This window comes from Polyodon spathula, chromosome 1 (assembly GCF_017654505.1).
Source record: "Polyodon spathula isolate WHYD16114869_AA chromosome 1, ASM1765450v1, whole genome shotgun sequence".
In the NCBI taxonomy this organism is placed as follows: domain Eukaryota; kingdom Metazoa; phylum Chordata; class Actinopteri; order Acipenseriformes; family Polyodontidae; genus Polyodon; species Polyodon spathula.
The window spans coordinates 106098264-106118291 of NC_054534.1; the positions used below are offsets into that span (position 1 = coordinate 106098264).

Here is a 20028-nt window from a genome sequence, read left to right on the forward strand (position 1 = left end):
AGTCAGCTTCGTGGATTGCTGAGGTGCCTTTGGGCTGGAGGCCGCAGGCTCAGTCTACAAGTGGGGTGGCTAGCTGCATTGTCTGAAGATTTGTTTTAACTGTAATTGGATTTCATAGTTAAATGAATAGGATTTTATTTTTATTTATTTAATTTTTTTAATTAATAATTTAAATGTCTGCAGTGTTTGGGATAGTAGTTGGATTTAAATGAGTCAAATGAATTGAGCAATATGTGTATTTGCAAAAAAAAAAAGACGTGAAGAAAACTTTTAGAATTCCAAAGTGTCAAGTGCTTCAGAATTAATTGGATGCAAAAAAGTAATGCCAGTGCAGAAATGTGCAGTACAGGCAGGCTGCATTACTGCAAATTATTAACAGTGAAGAACATGGTGATATGCATCAGGGTGGTCTTTTTTTTTTGCAAGTATCGACAGCAAACTTTGTTAGCATTTTCTAAAAAAAAATCCCAATCCAGATGCTGCTCCATAGAATGCCGCAGTGTTACAAGCGCAGCACGCACGGTTACGTTATCCCCGATAACGGCATAATTGAACTTGTCTGAACTTTCCCGCCGCATGTCGTATTTTCTGCTCAGTCAGCATCTGAAAGTACGTATTAAAGTGCTGTTGGTAATAAACAAAATTGACAACTAGTGGAGTGGAAGAAAGACATAATCTGACTTCATGACAGTGAAACAAATGTAAGTTTCCCAGACTTGCAGATAAAACAGCAGCTTTTTTGTTGAATTGAAAATTTAGTTGCCCTCAGATTCAGTCTCACAGTAATAGTTTGCAAGACAGCAGGTGTTTGTCCGATGCTGTGACTGCATTGTAAAAAGATGCACCAATGGATACCCAGATACAACGGGATTGAATTGTCTAACATTTTGATTTGGGATACATGGTCAGAAATGCCATTCACAGTCTTTACAGGACTCATTTGTATCAGCAGTACGATTGGTGCTGACTTGGTTGTGGGTTTGGTTGTAAAAAAAAACAAAAAAAAAACATATCAATAAACGTATCATTTGTTTACATACGTTTTCAAATCCTGAATGCAGTATGTAAATTCTCATAAGCACACCAACGTATGCATGTTAAATGACTGAAATAATACAACAGCATATATTGAAAGGCTTTGTTTAGCCACTTTTTTGTATTTGAGAAGTGGGCTCTCTTTGGTTACTGTACACATTACTAAACATAGGGAAATGAAAAACCATCATGAAAGAATGTGCATGTGAGCTAAAGTGTTTTTTTTTGTTTTTTTTTCCCCTTTCGTTTTTTTCAGGACCAAGTCCGTTTGTGTTCACAATGCAGTTTGCAAATGCACTCGGTTCGTTTTATATGGTCTATGAACCGGATGTTTACAATGTCTTGCAAGGCATATTGAAAGATGGCAGCTATTGATGTATTACTCTGGTTTTTAATAGTTGAAGGAAATGGTAGCTTTGAAGAAAATATAAGAGAAAAGAGTGCTAGAATTTCACATGGAATGTAAGAAGTGCCTATTAACCGCTACCTCAAAGCCGTTGGCCAAGTGTCCTTTAAAGTATGTGATGGCATGAAACCTCTCTTGCTTTGACCCCACTGCTGTGGCCAGTGCCAAAGAGGGTTGCATAGCAAACTTCAAGAGAGTCCTGCATAAACTGGCCGATCTTAAACAAGCAACTGTGACTGGCAGAACCAGGATTTTCTCAGTGAAGTGGTTAGTCATCAGTTGTCAGTGTTCAAGGAGTTTAACACTGACACAGAAAGGCGTGATGTCTTCCTTGCTTATCTCATGAATGGAAAAAGTGAGTCTGAGAAGGTTCAGACAGTCATCAAGATGATTTTGATCCTTTCACATGGACAGGAGTGGCGGAACGGCTGCTCTGTCAACAACCAGCTCATTGTTGAAAACATGAAGGACGAGCTGATTGTGGCACAAAGAATGGGGCGTGATGCTGTCAGTACTGCTGGTGGTATGCTTACAGTATTGATAACTTAGCCAATGCTGTCCAGTGCCCGTGGTGCCAAACAAAAACATATGCAACACTTGCCCAAATTTCTTGCATAAGTGTATGAACCCTGTGCTAAACTAACGTGTGGTCGGTCTGATGGTGTTGTTTAAAATTAGTTTTGTTTGTATTCCTCTAAGTACCGGTACTTAATTTGTGCCTTTTAGTAACATGACTATTAGCAACAATTTAAAGCAAGCCCTTGATGCGAGGGAAACAAACCCATTTTGGACACACTATGGATTTTAAACATGAAGGCACAGATTGAATTTCATTGTGTTGTCTTCCATCGTTAAATTAACTGCGATGATCAACAATAAACCGCCTGCGCTTGGTTCTCTGGCTCGCTTCCAGCGGGCGTGACAAAGACATGCTTTACACAGAGATTGAAAAGCTAGTAATACATTTTATTCTTGGATTTTCAATACAGACACAGTACAGGTCACTGTATCAATAATCGTATCATTAAGAAAACTATCACACCCCTGCACACCCTGTAGATGAAGGACTACACCCCCAGATAAAACTCCAGATTTTTAAGGGAAGTAAAAATAAGTCCCAGATTTGAGCTGGCCAACTGGCCTTTAGTAAGTCTGGAAGAAAGTGAAGTAATTTCACTTTGGTTATTTATTAATTTATGCTTTGAATGTCTATTTATTTATTTATTTATTTTATATTTATTTATTTATTCTTCCAGAATGAGACTCCCGGGAAGAAAAAATCAGAGCCAAAATCTGTGTCAAAACAAAACTGTGCACCTGGGAAAACAGGATCTCCCGCAGTCGAGCCTCAGCCCAAGGTAATGGAGCGCTTTGCTCCCCTGCACTAGCAACTTCAGCAAACCTGCACAGGTTCCGCAGGGCACACTGCCTTGGGGTGACAGCACCACATGTTAGTTTTTGCGAATGATTCACAAGTTACTTGCCTATTGAGCACAGCTGAGCCCTTCAGAAAGATTGACAGTACAATATTCTGTGAAAATATAAAGTTAAGTAATCAGTTATCAGACTACAGACAAGCCCAAGACTTTTCTGAGGAAACTTCTGCATATCAGTGGTAGACCAGACCTGTTGCCACAAAAATCTTGGGCCTTTCATCAAATAGACAATACTTCAAAATTCACCTTTTTTGTGTTATCACTCATTGTAATACGATGTATTTCAGTTAATGAGATTAAAGAAACAAAGCAAGTTTCTTATATTTGAATCCAGAAATGTGTATATGCTTTATAAAACCGTGTTGATATGGAGTGGATACCAAGATTAAAATAGACTTAAAACAGTATGATTTAGGTACTGTTTCCTCATTAGGAAATGGAATTTGACGCTAAACAAACATTAAGTGTAAGTTTCTATTGCTTTCTTTCTAGTGTCAGTAACTTGAATTATCTCTCATTGTAACATACCTACAGTTCCCATGGAATGGCCCAGCATGCTGCTGTGGTAGTATTTGTGGTGTTTTATTTCTGGTAAAGAAATACACTGCATGCCCTAGCGGGTATTAGACATGCAGCAACAACTTGACCTTCTTCAAGGAGAAATGTGATCACACTTGTTCTAAAAAAGCCTTGGACCCCAATGCCAGCTCTTGTCTAACGTGTGTTTCTTTCTATTTACAAAGATTTCATTCAGCATTTTAGGTGTTCCTCTAAAGTAGCATTAATTACCCTGTAAGTACACATGTTGTTCTGTAGTTACACTGTAGGCAGTGAGGAGCTACTGGTGTAATTATAGTGTAAAATATGTTTCATTCCATTACATTTGTTTACTTAACATACATTTTAACTGTGTAGTGTTAGTGACCTTGAATTTATGAAGTAACAGAACCGCTTAAGACTACAGTGCATATACTGTAAATAAATTGTGATGTTTTTAAAACTGAATAATAAAGTAACTCTGAGGCCATTAAACAAGTACAAGCACAGTGAAATCCCTCAGCCAAAATACGATTCCTCTGCCAATATAGAATTTCCAGGTGCACTGGGACGCATCATCCAATAAATTAAATGTCAGGAGACAAACACAGGATAATGGAAAGCATGCTAACTATTCACAGGATGTAGTTTATTTTTTCTTCTCCACCGTATAAGTTTTGATATGCATACAGTGGGTGAAAGGACATTTCCTACCTCAACCCTCGTCTTTGAAATGACGTTCCACTCTTGCTTATGCAAATCCAGTGGTGGTCCTTGTTTGCACATGGATAGCCCCAGAGCTGTGTGGATTTTAAAATAGCTGAATAACTAAGTAACAATAATTCTGATGTTTAACTTGTTCATACATTGTTACAGTTTGTTCAGTGCTTAGGTAGGACGTGGTCTTTTAAATGGTGCTTTATAAATAAATGCTAAATAAATTATAAATGCTGTTGTTTTTCAGTGTGGCCACCACAGACAGAAGATTCTTCTCCAGTGCTGTTCATAAATAGAGGTTTGACTGTATGTAACGTGACACGTTTCAGAAGTCAGTGTTCATTCGTATCCCAGAGGTCTGGTTTATCACCCATGTTATCTTTTGAAACTAAATGCCCAGCGCTGTGCATAGGCAGGGTTGTGCCGTATTCCATCACTGTACAATAGGTAAAAAGTTCAAGTCACTCGCTTGCAGCAAAAACATGTTGAGAATAAAATCTTTGAATGCATAGCAACAGCAGACTATGATGAAAAAAATGTTAGTAGACATTACAACAGTCATGTCATTTATCTTTTTTAGTGTCTTTTAAAAGTATGGAAAACTCCAGGTTGGGCCCTAATTTAATTTTGTAGGTAGGTAAGAACGGCTGGCAGAACCTTGTTGAAACTATTTTGAGGGGGATGTTTTTTTGGTCGTTTCAAAAGGCACTGGGACGGCATTTCAAATGTTCTGTGTCTGACGGAGATTTCTTTTTTGTCCCAGTCTTGTGAAAAGCTGTGCTGTTTTTTTTTTTTGGCCCTAAAATAACTCAAACGGCTGCGTGTTTAAACACCGTATCTGACACGTGCGTAGTACTCATTGGCTAGGAGTGCCTTTTTTTGAAACCGAAAAATTGTATAAAGTATTTAGCAAGCTATTTTAAATTATTCTTAACACATGCACGGTTTATTTTTTGTTAACTCATAAGTTACGCAAATAGTAAGTTAGTGGGTATTCGTCATTTTAATAATTACACTATGTAACACAATTTTTGTTCCTGGGTAGTAAATGCTATTTCCTAATTGCTTATGCCTCAAAAGTATAGAAAATGGCTATTATTCCCCACAAACTTTGCTTTTGTGACCAGGACAGGTAAATTTCAAAATATCACTATTTAATGAGAAAACGGGCGAATTTGTGTCTCTTCGTTCACATAAAGTCAGAAAAAAACAACATATGAATCCAAGTTAACATGTATTTGTACTAAAGTAATACAAAAATGACTACAAAAGATTTAGAAGCGAGTAGTTTTTCGAGATTTACGATTATACTGTAAATTTGTAAGAGGAAGATGGATGGTCACAAGCCATCAAACAAAGCTGAGCTGCTTGAATTTTTGCACCAGGAGTGGCATAAAGTCACCCAACATCAATGTGAAAGACTGGTGGAGAGCGTGCCAAGACGCATGAAAGCTGTGCTTGAAAATCAGGGTTATTCCACCAAATATTGATTTCTGAACTCTTCCTAAGTTAAAATATTAGTATTGTGTTGTTTAAAAATGAATATGGACTTATTTTCTTTGCATTATTCGAGGTCTGACAACACTGCATCTTTTTTATTTTGACCAGTTGTCATTTTCTGCAAATAAGTGCTCTAAATGACAATATTTTTCTTTGGACTTTGGGAGAAATGTTGTCAGTAGTTTATAGAATAACACAAAAATGTTCATTTTACTCAAACACATACCTATAAATAGTAAAACCAGAGAAACTGATAATTTTGCAGTGGTCTCTTAATTTTTTCCAGAACTGTATATATATGAAATGTGTGTGTATGTATTGTTAATAATCACAGATAGCCAGCCTAATATAAACATAACTAAACTAATCATGTTTTTAAAAATGGTTAAGTAGCCTAATAGCTTGTTTTATATATGAGAAGTCTGTGTATTTGTGTATAAGGTACCTAAAATATGATCCTACTAAGGAATGTTTGTTAAAAATAGAGAATTTCTTATACAAAAGCTAAGAGTTGCACCATAAAAATCCTTTAATACAATGCGTATAGAAAGTCTACACCCCTTTTGAGTTTTTTTTTTTTTTTGTCAGTGCCTCAGTTTTATGCATTTAAATGAGATTTTTTTTTTTTCCATTCTTCATTACAAAACTTTTCAAGCTCGGTCAAGTTTCTTGGAACATTGATGGACAGCAGTCTTCAAGTCATGCCGCAAATTTGATTGGATTTAGGTCGGGTGTCTGACTGGGCCAGTAAAGGACATTTACCTTTTTGTTCCTTAGCCACTCCAGTGTAGCTTTGGCTGTGTGCTTTGGGTCGTTGTCATGCTGAAAGGTGAACTTGCGTCCCTGTTTCAGCTTTCTTGCAGAGGGCAGCAGGTTTTGCTCAAGGACTTCTCTGTACTTTGCTCCATTCATTTTCCCTTCTATCCTGACACGTGCCCCAGTCCCTGTTGATGAGAAACATCCCCATAACATGATGCTGCCAACACCATGCTTCACAGTAGGATTGGTGTTCTTTGGGTGAGGCGCTGTGTTGGGTTTGTGCAAAACATAATGCTTTGCATGTAGGCAAAAATGTTCCATTTCAGTTTTGTCAGACCACAGAACTTTTTGCCACATGACTACAGAATCTCCTGAGTTTTTTGCATACTTCAAACGGGATTCAAGGTGGGCTTTCTTGAGTAATGGCTTCCTTCTTGCTACCATACCATGCATGCCACATTTGTGGAATGCTTGGGATATTGTTGTCACATGCACACTTCGACCAGTTTTGGCCGTAAAAGCCTGTAGGTCTTGCAAAGTTGCCATTGGCCTCTTGGTAGCCTCTCTGATCAGTCTCCTTGCTTGGTTATCCAGTTTGGAGGGAAGGCCTGATCTAGGCTGGGTCTTGGTGGTGCCATACACCTTCCACTTCTTAATAATTCTTGACCTGCTCCAAGGGACATTCAAGGCCTTTGAAATTTTTTTTATACCCATCCCCTGATGTGTGCGTTCCAACAACTTTGCTATGGATTTCTTTTGAAATTGCCTTGGTACTCATGATGGAGTCTTTGCTTTGAAATGCACTACCCAGCAGAGGGAACCTACAGGAACTGCTGAATTTATCCTGAAATCATGTGAATCACTACAATTTAACACAGGTGGAGGCCACTTAACTTGGTGTGGGATTTTGAAGGTGATTGGTTACACCTTAGCTAATTTAGGATTGCTGTTACAAAGGGGGTGGACACTTATCCAACCAAGCTATTTCAGTTTTTATTTTTAATTAGTTTTCTACAAATTTCTAGAATATTCTTTTCCCTTGGAATTTGTGGGGTAAGATGTGTAGATAAATGGAAAAAAACTATTTTAATGTATTTTAATTCCAGGTGATAAGGCAACAAAAGGTGAATTTTGAAAGGGGTGTAGTCTTTCTATAGGCACTGTACATCTTGAGAGCTGTGTAGCCAATCAGTGCCTTTGTTCAAGGTGACCCCACCCTTAGCTGGTATGGCCTGTAGGTCATGGACATCTTCAGTACTTGTAATGATATTGATGGTTCCGTCGTGGTGGATGTGATTCAGAGCACGTACCAGTGCTATCAAACACACACACACACTAAATGAAATGAGTTTAAACAAAAATAGAATCTGCTTAGACTTTATTTTTTTTTTTAATTCCTAACCATCTGTACACTGAAAGAGATAATTTACATGTTCCAGCAATAACATTTGCAAGGGATGCAAGTACTGAAACATTTCCCAGACTTGTTGACATTAGGCTACTCCCAAACACCCTATATAAGAACTAAATGTCTGGTTCTCATAACATACTGTTCTAAAATATCGCCTTACGTTTCATCTTTTAATGTCAAATGTGGTTTACAGCAGCATCATAAACAACTTTTTTTTTTATGTGATCACGGAAACATTTACAATAAAGAGAATGTTGGGAAAACAAGTAACACGCATACTGTATTGTTGTACATTCTATGTCCACGACATCTTTGTAAAGGTATCAGATATTTGGGGATATGGGGACACACGAACTAAACAAAAGTTGAAACAAAACCCTAGCCACAAAACAAACTTCTCAAAATTAACAAAATAGCACCCAAGCTATAGCTATCTCTGTGCCACCTTTCTACCTCTCTCTTTCTCTGTCTGTCACTCACCAACATACACTCGAAACCGTTTTGCTGTGCAAACACTCACTCACTCAAACACACAACCCCATGCACCTCCATGTGCAGAGCCTTAAGTCACTAAGTCACTAAGTCACAGGGACTTAATGATTTTAAAATAAGCATGGCTTATCATGCACCCACCACCTTTCACAGTTGTAATTATAAGAATCAGTATCTGTATGAAGTGTACCAGAATAGACATGTTCTGAGGACGCATGGGCAGGCTCCTTTGTTATATATATATATATATATCTCCACGTTCTGATTCTGGTACTAAATAAATAGTTGTGCTTTTTCCCCACTTGGAGAGGTGGTTGTTGTCGATGTAAACTCTAAAGTGTGATGAACTGACATACGAAAATGGTTTATTCCACTTCGAAACCTATCGAGAGCCAGGGATTGTATTGAATGTGTTTAGAATGTGACATTTGAGTTGTTTATACACAGTGGACATTATAATTACTGGTTCTGTACCTCCTGGATAAGGAGACACTTGGATTAGAATACCCCGATTAGTACCTTGCTTTTCAATACGATTCCCAAACCTGAAGAGACCTTTTCCAAAGGAGAACCAGACACTGGAATGTCTAGTAATTACCCTAAAAAATACAAGCAGCAAATTATCACTCATTGAGTGATGCATCCTTTGCAAAAAGCATTGCCATGCCTGCATCCCCAATGAGGGTCTGGGAGACACTGTAGTTGAAGGTGGTCTGCCACCACATAGCACCACACTGCACAGTGATGCCACTGTTTGGGTATTGGCATTGTATGAATCATACATAAGAACATAAGAAAGTTTACAAACGAGAGGAGGCCATTCGGCCCATCTTGTTTGTTTTGTTGTTAGTAGCTTATTGATCCCAAAATCTCATCAAGCAGCTTCTTGAAGGATCCCAGGGTGTCAGCTTCAACAACATTACTGGGGAGTTGATTCCAGACCCTCACAATTGTAAAAAAGTGCCTCCTATTTTCTGTTCTGAATGCCCCTTTGTCTAAACTCCATTTGTGACCCCTGGTCCTTGTTTCTTTTTTCAGATCGAAAAAGTCCCTTGGGTCGACACTGTCAATACCTTTTAGAATTTTGAATGCTTGAATTAGGTCGCCACGTAGTCTTCTTTGTTCAAGACTGAACAGATTCAATTCCTTTAGCCTGTCTGCATATGACATGCCTTTTAAGCCTGGAATAATTCTGGTCGCTCTTCTTTGCACTCTTTCTAGAGCAGCAATATCTTTTTTATAGCGAGGTGACCAGAACTGCACACAGTATTCAAGATGAGGTCTTACTAGTGCATTGTACAGTTTTAACATTACTTCCCTTGATTTAAATTCAACACTTTTCACAATGTATCCGAGCATCTTGTTAGCCTTTTTTATAGCTTCCCCACATTGTCTAGATGAAGACATTTCTGAGTCAACAAAAACTCCTAGGTCTTTTTCATAGATTCCTTCTCCAATTTCAGTATCTCCCATATGATATTTATAATGTACATTTATTTCCTGCGTGCAGTACCTTACACTTTTCTCTATTAAATGTCATTTGCCATGTGTCTGCCCAGTTCTGAATCTTGTCTAGATCATTTTGAATGACCTTTGCTGCTGCAACAGTGTTTGCCACTCCTCCTACTTTTGTGTCGTCTGCAAATTTAACAAGTTTGCTTACTATACCAGAATCTAAATCATTAATGTAGATTAGGAATAGCAGAGGACCTAATACTGATCCCTGTGGTACACCGCTGGTTACCACACTCCATTCTGAGGTTTTTCCTCTAATCAGTACTTTCTGTTTTCTACATGTTAACCACTCCCTAATCCATGTACATGCGTTTCCTTGAATCCCAACTGTGTTCAGTTTGAGAATTAATCTTTTGTGCGGGACTTTGTCAAAAGCTTTCTGGAAATCTAAATAAACCATGTCATATGCTTTGCAATTATCCATTATCGATGTTGCATCCTCAAAAAAATCAAGCAAGTTAGTTAGACACGATCTCCCTTTTCTAAAACCATGTTGACTATCTCCCAGGACCCTGTTACCATATGGGTAATTTTCTATTTTTTATCTTATTATAGTTTCCATAAGTTTGCATATAATAGAAGTCAGGCTTACTGGTCTGTAGTTACCTGTTTCAGTTTTGTTTCCCTTTTTGTGGATCGGTATTACGTTTGCAATTTTCCAGTCTGTTGGTACCACCCCTGTTTCAAGAGACTGCTGCATGATCTTGGTTAGCGGTTTGTAAATTACTTCTTTCATTTCTTTGAGTACTACTGGGAGGATCTCATCCGGCCCAGGGGATTTGTTTATTTTAAGAGCTCCTAGTCCCTTTAACACTTTTGCCTGTTATGCTAAAGTTATTTAAAACTGGATAGGAACTGGATGACATGTGGGGCAAGTTGTCCGTATCTTCCTTTGTAAAAACTTGTGAAAAGTAATCATTTAATATATTTGCTATTTTTTTTTTATTTCATCTACGATTTTGCCGTTTGTATCTCTTAAACATTTAATCTCCTCTTTGAATGTACATTGTCCAGAGTGGTGCTACGTTTTTGTTGTATTGACTGTATTAGTAGTCGTATCGGCTTTTATTTGGCCAAGAAAATAAACATGTAGAGGGATATATTTGAGGCAAATTGTGTTTGTACATTCTTACAATGCCAAGTACAAGTTCATGGGATTTGCAGATGAACTGAAAATCTATAATAAAACTAATAAAAAAAATAATAAATATGAATTCTAGTCATGTAACCATTTTAACCAACAAAAAGATCTACCAGTTTCTAGGAGTATATTGGAAATATAAAAAAATGGGCAGTTGAGCTTAGCTGTACATAAACAAAATGTTTAAGAATCTGTAACAATGCTCACATTGAGCTATGGAGAGTAGCCCCGGAAGGAATGCCGGAAAATAAAAAACTGCAGAATTAATTTTTGCACAATTTGGCTGCATTGTGTGTGTGTGTGTGTGTGTGTGTGTGTGTGTGTGTGTGTGTGCGTGTGTGCGTGTGTGTGTGTGTGGATATAAATAAAAAAGGGTAATACATTCAACTGCTGTATAAGGATTTTAAGACGAAGGTACTGTGATATCTAGGATCCTCATGAACTTCAAATGAAGATGGACACGTCACACACTGTACTTGGCTCAAGTAAAGTGGGTACCTGATGGAACTAAAGATACAATGTCCCATTGTTACATTGCCACCGTCTGTCGTTCTAAGCCTCTGCTGCATACAAATGAATGAGAACTTGGTAACGTGAATTAATACATTTACTTTCAAACTAGTGTCATAGCTTTCGGGGGCCAGTCTACGTAGTTTAATGCCAGTCCAGCTTCGTCTTCTGCCTTCTTTAACACTTTATTTGGGACAAACTGTGCAACAATATTGCTTTCCTGTGACGGTAACACGGTAACACATCTAGATGCACAAGTCTTTCACTTACAATACTGGGTAGAGTTTGTCCTGGTTATTCTATCCCCAGGCAAGACGCAAACCTGTGACCTTTGGTTTACAGAACCTCTTAAACTGACGCATTCGGCAAAGCCCCTTTTTCTTTATAGCGAAAGAGCGTCAAGTTTAACTAGTTTCTAATAACCTCAATAGGTAGCCGTCATTACAGTTTAAACCATCCTAGACAAATTCTTGCTGTTTGCAACATGTAATTGAGAATAGCTAGACTGTGCAAAACAAGTTGGCCGATAGTTGTTTTCCGTTTTAATCCTCTGGCCAATCTTCAGATTTGGTAATTCTGTAATAAGTATGCTGAAGTTTAACTGCAGGGTTAGTTCAGCAACAGGAGATCAGAGCTCAGGGAGCGCAAAACCTTATCCGACTGCACCCACCCCCACCTCCATGCCGACTTTGAAATTGCTGTTATCTTCTTGTTTGATGTCGGGTTAGACTATATATTAAGTGCAGCAAAATAGTAGTCTTTGAAAAATGAGTTGTCCTGACCGATTTGAAATTACCTGGAAATGATTGCATTGCTTAAAAATTGCATTTTTTTTTCCTGCTCCTCCTTAGGGCTGTTTCTAAGTTAACCAGTACACATGACCATCCCCCATGCCTCTGTGTGACTGATCAAGATAACAAAAATGGGGATCCCCAGATATCTAAGGTGATTTGGGGCACACACGTGAGAGACAATACTGTGGAGGTCCTAGCTCACGTGATTCCCCAGGTGGTGTTATTTTTCTCACTGTGTCAACAGCTGTCCTCTCCTGTGTAGAGGCACTCTAACCAAGAAACGTTTTGGGCAGTGTTTTCAGGGTGAGGATGCATTTTCCACTGCATGGATGTGGCTTGAGAATGTAATGAATTCTGAAATGGTCATGGTATTAAATGATAGCGTGCCAGTGAATAAGCCAGGCCCTTCATATCTGTAATCACTGCTTGCAGTGTCTGTCTGTCAGCTGTTTCAGGTACACAGCTGTCCTTTTGCAGAAAAAAGAGCCTCTTGGAAAAAGGCACAAAACTGACCTGTTAGGCGTTCAGCCAAAGCCATATGTTTTGGCGGACGTGTGCAAGACTGTGTCCTCTAATTTGATTCTCTTTGATCTCTGATGAACATGTCAATTTGTAAACAAGTAAAAAAAAAAAAAAAAAAAAAAAAAAAAAAAAAAAAGATTATAGCCATTTAAAAAAAAAAAAAAAAAAAAACTCCTGTATTAGTTTTCTATGTAAGTATTTAGTGTTTGTGATGACTGGTAGTTGCTTCACTGAGCTGTTTCAGCTCAATGCAGCAGTGAGGGTACTGACCTTCCAGAGACTTTTGGGCTTTGATGGCAGCAGCTTCCAAGCCTAGTTCAACCACAGTCTGGCACCCTGTCTTAGAACACCGCCACATGCTCGCAGTATGTTGTCACTGTATGCAGGCTTTCTCGTGGTGGATGCATCCAGCTCATCTGTGCTTGGGCACAGCTCTTGGCTGTGTCACGCAGGGTGGTGACTACTGGTGCTTCCAATCTAGGTTGGGGCACTTCAACGGCTTGGGCCTACAGGGAGTGTGGGACTTTGCTCTATGCTTTCCCATGATTACCATCACCACTGCTTCCGCTGTGCGTGGATAAGATCAAGTAAGATTGGGCCCGGGTGCTCTTAGTATTCCCAAAGTGGCTCACACTGGCATAACTCATGTTCAGTTAGCTGTGGGAGCTGCCTGCCTGTTGCGACAAAGTCATTGAGACTCTTTAGAGTGCCAGAGCAGCTTCTACACGCTCCCAGTATGGTTGAACATGGTGTATATTCCTGATATTGTGTCAGTTGCGTGAATTGGACCCCACGACTTGCCCCATGGCCGATTTATGCTGCAGTTTTTTAATGAGGGGAAATCTCCCCCCATGCTTAAGGTCTACCAGGCAGCTATCTCGGATTGCCATATTAAAACTGACGGTCTCCCCAGGAGCTTCAAGGTTAAGACCCCCTAAAAAGGACCTTGTCCCTCGCTAGCAATTTAATGTAATGCTAGATGCACTTAAACTGACATTTTGAGCACCTCCATTCAACAGAGCTGAAATTCCTGTCATTATACAGGTTTCCTGCTTGCTATTACCTCTGCTAAGCGGGTAGGTGAAATGCATGCATTCTCAACAGCGAAATCCTGTTTGTTTTTTGTGGAGGCTAGAACTAAGGTTACTTGCCACAGTAATCCTGCTTTTCTTCCTAAAAGCATTTCTGGAATTGGAGGCTGTCCATCCACCTCCTTTCCAGTCTGACAGGGAGAGAAAGTTCCGTATGCTGTGTCCGGTTAGAGCACTGGTGTATTATGTTGACCGCGAGTTAGCAGCAATCAGGGCAATTATTTATTGCTTCAGGTCTAAGTTCCACGGATGAGCCCTGTCTAAACAGCGGCTGTCAAGGTGGATTGCAGACATGGTAAGGATTGCATACGATCTCGCCAACCTGACCCCACCAGAAAAGGTCACTGGTCACTCCACGAGAGGTCGGGCAATGCCTTGGACGTTATTCCAGGGTGCAACGCTGTGGTATGGGCCACGCCAGTACTATTACCAGGTTCTACTGACCTGAATGTCATAGATCAGCAGAACCCTGGTTTTGGGACCAGGATGTTAAGAGCAGCCACTTATTCTGCTCGTTAACACATTTTTTATTATTTTTTCACTAAGCCCTGGTGTGGTTAGCCACACAACCTTGCAGCATATACACTGCATGAGGGTCCTCCTTCACTGTACTGTGGATTGTATGCCAGAATGCTAAAGGCAGTTATCTTCCTTCTTGGCACATCTGCCAGTGCTGCAGATCCTTCACTTGCGACAGCTTGGTTATTCTGCCCCATTAAGTAATGGTTATATTTCATACTTGAAAGGAAACGTTAGGTTATTGTCATAACTGGTTCCCTGAAATAGAAATGTAACCATTACCCTTCAAGGTTGCTGTGTTCACTCCAGTGCAGCAGGCCTGAAAAGAGAATGGCGCTGATCCTTATGCCTCACTCATATTTATCTCCTGACGTTTGCAGTACATACAGCACATTACTAGGAGGTATATTCAGCACTTGGATTTTCTCATTTGTCTAGGGGACTTTTTTGCTGTGGGATGTCATGGGCACAGACTGAGCTGCCAAACCCTGAACCAGAGTGAGAGGATGACAGTATCTGGAGTGGTCTAATTTGAAAGCAGTGTATCTCAAGATTATACAAATTGTAGCTGCTTTATTTACGGCTAAGTACTTTCATTCTCATTTAGTTGTTACCAGTCTAGACTCATGTCATGCAGCTAAAAAAAGACTGACCTCAGGGCAAAAAAACATTGAAGCTTTCAACCCTCTGTAGTTGAAGACCTGGACTTGGGGGCAATGAACTGCTATATATCCCTTCAGTGTGATGTTCCATGTTCATAGAGGTGATGGATAATCCTGGTGCTGCTTCATGTGGGCCAGTGGACTCCGAGTGCCCTGACCCATATTTACTCCATTGTTTTTTTTAGACCCCATGTGAGAAAAAAGAGAAGTCTGGAGCAACTACGAGCCTCAGTGTTAATGAAATCAAGGACAAACTAAAAACCATGGTTAGCAAGGTAAAAACTAAACATTTATTTATTTATTTAGTTATGTATTTATTTATTTATTCCCCCTATGCATACATTTTTATTTTCTTATCCTTACAACCACAAAACAGAGTATACATTCCAGACATGGTAATGAACCACTGCCTGTAACACGATGGGTTTCAACGAAAGTGCAATCGTGTATTTAATGATCTAATTGTTGTTATAGTGCCATCTGGCCTTGTGTTTACTACCTCATCATTTCCAGCGCTACAGTTCTGACCTGTCAATGATCTAAAAAGAGCAACCTTCATTCGAAAATAAAGCCCCACACAACAGTGGTTATACACTGAGACAGCTGTGAGGATGAAAGCACCCAGCTTTTCTGGTCTCGTCCTTTGGTAAACATTATGTCATCTGCTACATGACAAAATAAACACAAAATAACTGTTTTTAAATGGTGTTCTGACTGTTGTGTGTATTTACTGTTTGTATCATGAATAATCATTTATTACTTTTAAAAGATAACTTTAATTACTGTAAATTGTATCCATGTTGGCTTTTAAAAACAAAGTATTTAAGTCTTAAAAAAAAAAAAAGCTTTTTGTCTACGTTTGTTTTTCCAAACAGGGACATGCCCTACCAAAATCACAGTTGAAATTTGCGAACTTCGCAAAATACACATTCAAGATTGTAGATCAGAAGGTAAGCGTTTTTTAAAAAATGTCAGGTAACAGTGATAACTTAGCATTTGATCATATTTTATAGCCAGAAGCCTCAATGACGAGTTATGGCATTAAATAACAATGTTATTTTAAGATCACTTATTCTTTTTCATATTAGACATCTGTATGTATTTGCCCTGAACTTGACCTCTGACCTATTACAGCTTCCATATTTGCAGTAATGTGACCTTCTCAAATATACACAGATTTTACATAGTGCCCTCATAGTCTGTGTAAATCTGTATACTGCAGTTCTTTTGATCGGGAGCAGGGGTGGCTGAGCCTGGTCCTGGAGAGCTGCAGGTTCTGATTTATGTCCACCCCCCAGTGTTCTCAGTTACTTAATTGAAACAATTGTTTTCTTAAATAGTCAGCACTAACATATAAAATGATAAAGATGATGTAGATGATATAAAGACGCCCAGAAAACCTGCAGGATTGTGGCTGTCCAGCACCAGGTTTAGCCACCCCTGGTGTAGAGTCATAATGTATATAGTCCAGTAACATTAACATGCTGAACTGACAACACCCAACTGTTGCAGTGTGACATGTTCTAATGCTTGTCTCACTTGAGATGGAGTGACTATAAAGATGTGTCAAGCTGCTGCCTAGCTGCTGTATTCCTTATCCTGCCATTTTAAATAAGTAAATCTCCAAATGCATAATGTGTACATAACAATGTGTGCCATCTTTTAAAATAAAACAAAATAAATAAAAAAATAACTCCTGTAATTTGAAATGTCTGATTTTTATTACTTGGCAATACAGCTTCAATCATGAGGTGTTTGGGGTATTCAAGACACCACCAATAGAAACTGACAAAACCAAAATCCATCCCACAGTGATGCTTCCTAGTTGAAACCTCAAAATAATTAGATGTGGTTTGTGAATAATGGGTGGAAACATTCTGTGAAACTAATTGTCCACAGTTGTCAGACTTGGAGTGGAACAGATTTGCTTCTTATTCCCCCATTTCCAGTGGCCCATCGCTAGCTAAATAGGCAGGGACAGCAGGAAAAAACCATTACGTACAAGGCAACGTCATGACATCACAGATCTGTGCTCTATTGGTAATACTTCTCTAACTTTCCTCCTAGGTAGCAGAAGAACTCTGGAACCATCTGCAAAAATTGAAAGCGGAGAAGAAATAATTATCTTGTTTTCTGTAACAAATTGTTTTGTTTGTTTTTATTTTACATTTTTAATGGATTGTCATTATAAGCCCTTGTAGACATGCATAACTGTTTGTTTCCTCAAAGGAATTGAAAGTGTCCGTGCACAATAGTAATACTTGCGCTCATTTTAACAAGGGTGTGCATAAACAAGTTATGTAGCTGTGTAGTGCTCGCTGTTCATGCACACATACGTACGTACATATAGAATTCATTCTACAGAAAATGGATATGAATGGAGAATGTAATTTACAACCTTCATTTTCACCCACCCACCTTTCTAGTTGTTGCCATTTGGCCGTGATGGTCAATAGGTCCTCCCCAACCCGCCACAAATTCTTCTTATTTCTTATTGTCACTTTTGCCCTCGATTTTAGGATTTGAATATCCTAATCCCAATTGTTTTGCTGAGTGTTGTTATTCAAACCAGGATTGGGTCCTGATGGATAAGCAGGAGTGTGCGATATGGGTCCTTTTTTTTTTTTTTTTTTTTTTTTTTTTTTTCCCCCAGAGTAGGTGCCCTATTTAAATGAATAAAGAAAACCACTTAACTGTATTTGGCCACTGTTCTGGCTTGGTTTTCACATTTTTTTGGCTGCAGGTTTATCGTGTTTTGGCAGAGCATCCTGTATATGTCATATTGTACATTCATGGCCGCTTCACCTCAGAGCAGGAGAAAACAGAAGTTATTTTTGTATCCCATTTACTGGGCTAAAATTAGTTAACTGTAAAAGGTGATTGTAGTTTATGTTGTGCTACGTTGCTGTTTAAGAACAATTCTTGCGTATATATTTGTTTCCCTTTTTATTTTATTGCATTTGTTTATGGTTTTGTAAAAATGTGAATGTATTAAGAAGCTGTTCATAATTAGATATGGCTGATCCACTAACAAAGCCCAGTCCTTTAGCATTATATCATGCGGTTGTAAAACTGTGGGTAGCAGTAATGTCTTGCAGAAGTATATTGCATGGTTTTACTAACTGCTAAGAACCTTGTAAAGGTTTTTTTTTTTATTATATATTTTTTTATGAAGTTAAAGGCATGCTGAAAAAAATAGGTTGATTATTCTTTTAAGTGTCACATAGTTTCAATAATTTTATTTACTCTTCTGTAAAATCAAAGCAGCTTTTTTTTTTTTTTTTTTTTTTTTGCTATTACTGAGATTTAATATTTGCAATTTATAACCCCCTACTGCTGCATGTAATAGCTGGAGCGTACCAGTTTGACTCAGAGTGACAAAGTGGGGAGGAAGATTGTTCCTGTCCAGCTGCCATTGGTAATGAAAGCAAACAGACTGGTGTATTTGATAAAAAGGGATTTAGAGTTGAACATGGTAAAACTGGGCAATGGAAACTTAGTGTTCGCCTTTCCTAAGTGGTAAGCGAACTAAACCTTAGCATTGATACTGTTCATGTTTACTGTTTTGTCTGTGAACGTTACAAAAAAAAAAAGGTAATCAAAATGTTCCAAACTACTGTGTTCCAGTTAGTGTTACTTATGCAACTGTTTCAACCAAGAATGGACAATTGATGAACCATCCAAAACTGATTTTGTTGATTTATTTTTTCTTGTAAATTAAAAGAAACAGTCAAAGGTTGTGCTGTCCTTATTTTAACAACTTCTTAAACATGTTTTTAGGGCTAACATCTATATTTGATATGCTGCTTTTTTTTTTTTTTTTTTTTTTTTTTTTTTTTTTGGTTGTTTAGGAAAAAATCTAAATGTTTAGCACTTGGAAAACATTTAAACTATTAACATTCCACCTTCACTTGGGGGCTTTTATGAGTGAATCCAAAACACAAAGGAAGACATTATGTTTATCAGAACAATGCCATACAGCGAGGGCCAAAAGTTTAGCATCACCCTGTATAATTAATTAACTTTGCTTCATAAAGTTGAATGAAACCTGCTGGATAATGTTACATTAACATATTGAATTACATACCGCTTTGTAGTTTTACATATACTTAATAAATGGAAAAATGTGACATTTTGAAATCAAACATGAAGTACCATACTGTTAGAGTTTTGCAATATCATTTTGTAGTCTCTTTGTACATAATATTAAATAAAATAATTTGTTCATACAGACAATTTTTATGTTTTATTTTTTTCTCAATGATAGACTTCTAGGCGATACAAAACTTTTGGCCATAGCTGTAGTTGCATTTATGAGCAACGTTGCTCAATGAATGGCAGCATTCAACTGTACCGTCGTAAAGTTGATAGTGTAAGCACACAACACCACACCCAGAGTAAATATATATAGATATATTATATATATAGATATATATATAGATATCCGTATATATATATATATCTATATATAAGATATATCTCCTCAGTTTCTTTTTCTCTTGATTTTGTGGCACTAGACAGTAACCAGAAAACACCTGAGTAAAGGTGTGGAGACTGGCTTTCCCTTGCCAGATCGCTTTGTCAGTGTGCTACTTTTACTTAGCTCGGATCCTTGTAAAATTAGGTTTAATATGTTGCACAGTGTACAAACCTTTGTGCATTATTATTTGTTTAATGTTAAAACGACTGCAGAGATTGTATGTAAAATTAGCAAAATGACGCCCTGTGTGTGGCAAATCCAATTTCACCTACACAATGGAGCTTGTAAAAATGGTCTAAGTTGGATTTGTAAATACATGGACTAAGCGGTTTTAAACTCATTTAATCTCCACATGTATAGGACACTGACATTTTGTAAGTTGTTTTTTTGGACTTGCTACTGGAATTTATTATTGTTGTTGTTGTTATTATTATTATTAATTATTATTTATTTGAGCCATTTTAATGAGAAAAGGGAGTAGCTCTGCATTTGGATTTAAAA

The 20028-nt window shown here is 38.1% G+C and overlaps 1 protein-coding gene across 2 annotated transcripts in view; it reads left to right on the top strand.

Moving 5' to 3' along the window:
* npm1b (nucleophosmin 1b) overlaps window positions 1-18843 on the top strand; it is a 39983-nt gene extending 21140 nt beyond the window's left edge. The window contains exons 8-11 of one of the 2 annotated variants that reach the window (XM_041262081.1): window positions 2698-2799; window positions 15233-15322; window positions 15923-15997; window positions 17115-18840. In XM_041262081.1, the coding sequence (XP_041118015.1) occupies window positions 2698-2799; window positions 15233-15322; window positions 15923-15997; window positions 17115-17168 (321 nt within the window). In that variant the 3' untranslated portion in view covers window positions 17169-18840. Of the gene's footprint in view, window positions 1-2697; window positions 2800-15232; window positions 15323-15922; window positions 15998-17114 lie in introns of both variants that reach the window. The other variant, XM_041262940.1, reaches the window with a different exon arrangement.
* The last annotated feature ends 1185 nt before the right edge of the window (window positions 18844-20028 follow it).